Below are 6,000 nucleotides of genomic sequence, written 5' to 3'. Positions count from 1 at the left end.
TAGTTACGCTAGTGTACACAACCCAATGACACATTACCGTGTATACACTACCCTGTATATACTACATCGTATACACTACCCTGTATATACTAACCAGGATACACTACCCCGTATACACTACATCGTATACACTACCCTGTATACACTATACTATATACACTACCCTGTATATACTAACCAGGATACACTACCCTGTATATACTACCCCATATACACTACATTGTATACACTACCCTGTATATACTACCCTGCATACATTACACCATATACACTATCCTGTATACACTACACTATATACACTATCCTGTATACACTACACCATATACACTACCCCGTATATACTAACCAGGATGCACTACAGCAATATACACTACCCAGGATACACCTGCTGTATACTAGGCTGTGGCCGGTACACGTGGACATACAGCAATATCTCTCTCCTCACGCTTCTCTCCAAGTGCCAGTACCGGTCTATCCACCAGGTGTCGCTGCATCGTCACACCAACGAGCGCCACCAGGCGGACAGCTTCACCCCGAGCATCTCTCAGGCAGGGGGCGGGATCAAATTACAGCAGCCAATCACAAAGACAGCGCCCGAGAAGGAAACGGATCTGCCCCTAAGAGCCAATGGCAGGACGTGAAGCAAGGCAGGTGGGCGGAGCCTCCGCCGACAGCCCCGGAGCGAGCAGTTCACACGGCGACCCGGAGCCGCCTCCTTCTCCTCAGGAAGCAGGAACCGAAAGCGCCGCTCCCGCCCCGGCCTCCTCCAGTCCCCGCTCCGCCGCCTCGTCCTCTGCTGCTGGCCATGCCGGCGAGGGGAAGGTAATGAGCCGCAGAGCCCCGGGGACTCGGCTGAGCAGCAGCAAGCAGTACCAGAGGAGCTGGAATGACTGGCAACCCAGGTCAGTTGGCGGCCGCGGCCTAGCGCTGCCCGAGGGGCGGGCACATGGACGGGGGCTACGCGGTGGGTGCCAGGCGGGGGCAGCACTGAGGCCTACACCGCGTCATGTGCCCTCACTGCAGGGCACCTCGTGTGTGCCAGGGGGTGCTGTACTACCTCAGTCACGGGGCAGCCGGGGGGATCATGGTGTGTGCCCATCCATGTGATACCATGACGTGTGCCCAGTTGTGTCATCCTATGGTGTGTGCCCATCTGTATGCCATGGTGTGATGCTGCCGTGGGTGCCCAGTTGTGTCATCCCAGGGTGTGTGCCCATCTGTATGCCATGGTGTGTTCCTGTGATGCCGTGGCGTGTGCCCAGTTGTGTGATGCCGCGGCGTGTGCCCAGTTGTGTGATGCCGCGGCGTGTGCCCAGTTGTGTGATGCCGCGGCGTGTGCCCAGTTGTGTGATGCCGCGGCGTGTGCCCAGTTGTGTGATGCCGCGGCGTGTGCCCAGTTGTGTGATGCCGCGGCGTGTGCCCAGTTGTGTGATGCCGCGGCGTGTGCCCAGTTGTGTGATGCCGCGGCGTGTGATGCTGCGGTGTGCGATGCCGTGGCGTGTGATGCTGCGGTGTGCGATGCCGTGGCGTGTGATGCTGCGGTGTGCGATGCCGTGGCGTGTGATGCTGCGGTGTGCGATGCCGTGGCGTGTGATGCTGCGGTGTGCGCCCAGTTGTCATCCCAGGGTGTGTGCCCCGTCTGTATGCCATGGTGTGTTCCTGTCTGTGTGATGCCATGGCGTGTGCCCATCTGTGATGCCGTGGCGTGTACCCAGTTATCCCATTGCGTGTTCCTGTCTGTGCGATGCCATGGCAATCTGTGGTGCCCGACTGTGTGCCCATCTGTATGCCATGGTGTGTTGCGGAATGTGTGATGCCACGGATGTGCCAATCGGTGATCTCCGACTGTAATGCCATGCCGTGTGATGGCAAAATAGTATGTGGGGAGAAGGGTGGAGGTAGACGTGGCACATCGTTGTGGTTGCCGCTCGCCATATTGCCCATGCCAGCTACTTAGGTTCTGGGTGGGTGACTGTGCCCATGGTGTAAGCTGTCAGCCGGGGGTATAGCTCCTCCTACAGTGGCCGCCCTCTAAGGCCCGGAACATGTGGCCGTATTTCAGCCAGTTTTGCGCTCCTAATACGGACACGCCCCCGACGAGTGTTCCTATGGTGCTCAGCGGCGCCCCCGACAGGGTGGGACGGATGACAAGACCCCACCAGAATTCAGGTGTGCCCCCGACTTAGAGAGGGAGGCATGCAGGAGCTGCATATCTCTATAGCAACGCCGAGCGGACCCCCCTTATATGGACAGTGCGGGGGGCCACCAACGCCAAGCGGACCCCCACCCCCAATAGGGACAGTGCGGGGGGGCCGCCAACGCCGAGCGGACCCCCCTACCTCATAGGGACAGCGCAGGAGGCCGCCAACGCCGAGCGGACCCCCCTACCTCATAGGGACAGCGCAGGGGGCCAACAATGCAGAGCAGACCACCCCATAGGGACAGCACAGAGGGCCACCAAAGCCAAGCAGACCCCCTCCCCTTATAGGGACAGCGCAAAGGGCCATCAACGTCGAGTGGTCCCCTCCCCTTATAGGGACAGCCCGGTGGGCCATCAACGCCGAGCGGACCCCCCCTTATAGGGACAGCGCAAAGGGCCATCAACGTCGAGTGGACCCCTCCCCTTATAGAGACAGCGCGGGGGGGGCCATCAACACCGAGCGGACCCCCCCCCCCCCCTTATAGGGACAGCGCGGGGGGGGCCATCAACACCGAGCGGACCCCCCCCCCCCCTTACAGGGACAGCGCGGGGGGGGGCCATCAACACCGAGCGGACCCCCCCCCCCCCTTACAGGGACAGCGCGGGGGGGGGGGGGCCATCAACGCCGAGCGGACCCCCCCCCCCCTTATAGGGACAGCGCGGGGGGGGGCCATCAACACCGAGCGGACCCCCCCCCCCTTATAGGGACAGCGCGGGGGGGGGCCATCAACTCCTAGCGCACCCCCCCCTTATAGGGACAGCGCGGGGGGGAGGCATCAACTCCGAGCGGACCCCTCCCCTTATAGGGACAGCGCGGGGGGCTGCCATCGCCGAGCGGACCCCCCGCCCCCTTATAGGGACAGCGCGGGGGGCTGCCATCGCCGAGCGGACTCCCTGCCCCCTTATAGGGACAGCGCGGGGGGACACCCCCCCCCCCTCCCCATAGGGACAGCGCGGGGGGCCGCCAACGCCGAGCGGACACCCCCCCCTCCCCATAGGGACAGCGCGGGGGGCCGCCAACGCCGAGCGTAACACCCCCCCCCCCCCATAGGGACAGCGCGGGGGGGGCCGCCAACGCCAGGCGTAACACACCCCCACCCCATAGGGACAGCGCGGGGGGGCCGCCAACGCCGAGCGTAACACACCCCCACCCCATAGGGACAGCGCGGGGGGGCCGCCAACGCCGAGCGTAACACACCCCCACCCCATAGGGACAGCGCGGGGGGGCCGCCAACGCCGAGCGTAACACACCCCCACCCCATAGGGACAGCGCGGGGGGGCCGCCAACGCCGAGCGTAACACAACCCCACCCCATAGGGACAGCGCGGGGGGGCCGCCAACGCCGAGCGTAACACACCCCCACCCCATAGGGACAGCGCGGGGGGGCCGCCAACGCCGAGCGTAACACACCCCCACCCCATAGGGACAGCGCGGGGGGCCGCCAACGCCGAGCGTAACACACCCCCACCCCATAGGGACAGCGCGGGGGGCGGCCAACGCCGAGCGTAACACACCCCCACCCCATAGGGACAGCGCGGGGGGCGGCCAACGCCGAGCGTAACACACCCCCACCCCATAGGGACAGCGCGGGGGGCGGCCAACGCCGAGCGTAACACACCCCCACCCCATAGGGACAGCGCGGGGGGCGGCCAACGCCGAGCGTAACACACCCCCACCCCATAGGGACAGCGCGGGGGGCGGCCAACGCCGAGCGTAACACACACCCCCACCCCATAGGGACAGCGCGGGGGGGCCGCCAACGCCGAGCGTAACACACCCCCACCCCATAGGGACAGCGCGGGGGGGCCGCCAACGCCGAGCGTAACACACCCCCACCCCATAGGGACAGCGCGGGGGGGCCGCCAACGCCGAGCGTAACACACCCCCACCCCATAGGGACAGCGCGGGGGGGCCGCCAACGCCGAGCGTAACACACCCCCACCCCATAGGGACAGCGCGGGGGGGCCGCCAACGCCGAGCGTAACACACCCCCACCCCATAGGGACAGCGCGGGGGGGCCGCCAACGCCGAGCGTAACACACCCCCACCCCATAGGGACAGCGCGGGGGGGCCGCCAACGCCGAGCGTAACACACCCCCACCCCATAGGGACAGCGCGGGGGGGCCGCCAACGCCGAGCGTAACACACCCCCACCCCATAGGGACAGCGCGGGGGGCCGCCAACGCCGAGCGTAACACACCCCCACCCCATAGGGACAGCGCGGGGGGCCGCCAACGCCGAGCGTAACACACCCCCACCCCATAGGGACAGCGCGGGGGGCGGCCAACGCCGAGCGTAACACACCCCCACCCCATAGGGACAGCGCGGGGGGCGGCCAACGCCGAGCGTAACACACCCCCACCCCATAGGGACAGCGCGGGGGGCCGCCAACGCCGAGCGTAACACACACCCCCACCCCATAGGGACAGCGCGGGGGGCCGCCAACGCCGAGCGTAACACACACCCCCACCCCATAGGGACAGCGCGGGGGGCTGCCAACGCCGAGCGTAACACACACCCCCACCCCATAGGGACAGCGCGGGGGGCTGCCAACGCCGAGCGTAACACACACCCCCACCCCATAGGGACAGCGCGGGGGGCCACCAACGCCGAGCGGACCCCTCCTCTCTTATAGGGACAGCGCGGGGGGCCGCCAACGTCGAGCGGACCCCTCCTCTCTTATAGGGACAGCGCGGGGGGCCGCCAACGTCGAGCGGACCCCTCCTCTCTTATAGGGACAGCGCGGGGGGCCGCCAACGTCGAGCGGACCCCTCCTCTCTTATAGGGACAGCGCGGGGGGCCGCCAACGTCGAGCGGACCCCTCCTCTCTTATAGGGACAGCGCGGGGGGCCGCCAACGTCGAGCGGACCCCTCCTCTCTTATAGGGACAGCGCGGGGGGCCGCCAACGTCGAGCGGACCCCTCCTCTCTTATAGGGACAGCGCGGGGGGCCGCCAACGTCGAGCGGACCCCTCCTCTCTTATAGGGACAGCGCGGGGGGCCGCCAGTGTCGCGCGGATTCCCCCCCTCCTTCTTTACAGGGACCGCACGGGGGTCCACCAACGCCGAGCGGACCCTCCTCTTCTTTAAGGGACAGCGCAGGGGGCCACCAACGCCGAGCAGATCCCCCCCTTATAGGGACATCGCAGGGGGCCACCAACGCCGAGCAGACCCCCCCCTTATAGGGACATCGCAGGGGGCCACCAACGCCTCTCGCTTTGGCGCAAGCCGGTAGTCAGGCTTTAACCCTTCAGTTCCTCTTTGGTCTAGTAGGACACAACCCTCTGTGACTGCCCTCTGGCCGGAGATCGGCGCTGTCATGGCGGCCTGATCCGTTGTATTGCTGGTCTATTCTGTCATGGGGGGGGGGGGTTCTTCACACCAGCGTGGGCGCAAAACTGCTTGCTGCGGCGCAGTGTGTTGGCGCATGGAGGAGGTTGATTTGTGCTCGTGCCTGTGAACAGTACTGTACGCTCCCGCAGGACCGCTTCATGTGCGACACACCCCGACCGTGGTGTAAAAGGCTAATGTGACCTTTTCTCCATGTTTTGCGCTCCCTATCGCGTATCTGTCCACCTCCTATAAACGTCTCCGGGGCCTGTGCTGCGCCGAACTGTAGAGCTGCGCCGAACTGTAGAGCAGCTCCTACGGGCGCTGCGCTTTGTGTTTTGCGCACATTAACGGTCGTCTGAGTAAGTCCGTAGGCTATATTTACCCGGAAGGCGTTCCACGTGTGCGGTCTGTCTGATGGCGATATGGGCCTTTATTACCTGAGCGAGTTCTCTCTCCAACCGACGGTCC

The 6,000-nt window shown here is 65.3% G+C and overlaps 1 protein-coding gene across 1 annotated transcript in view; it reads left to right on the top strand.

Annotated features, from left to right (window-relative positions):
- The first annotated feature begins 706 nt into the window (after window positions 1-706).
- Window positions 707-6,000, top strand: part of SMG1 (SMG1 nonsense mediated mRNA decay associated PI3K related kinase) — a 98,868-nt gene continuing 93,574 nt past the window's right edge. Inside the window, exon 1 of the mRNA XM_066576244.1 lies at window positions 707-902. Within this exon, the coding sequence (XP_066432341.1) occupies window positions 826-902 (77 nt within the window). The 5' untranslated portion in view covers window positions 707-825. The remainder of the gene's footprint in view (window positions 903-6,000) is intronic.

The sequence above is a fragment of the Eleutherodactylus coqui genome, chromosome 8, assembly GCF_035609145.1.
Source record: "Eleutherodactylus coqui strain aEleCoq1 chromosome 8, aEleCoq1.hap1, whole genome shotgun sequence".
Taxonomy (NCBI): Eukaryota; Metazoa; Chordata; class Amphibia; order Anura; family Eleutherodactylidae; genus Eleutherodactylus; species Eleutherodactylus coqui.
Note: the sequence above shows the minus strand (reverse complement) of the source record. Positions and strands in the feature narration are given on the sequence as shown.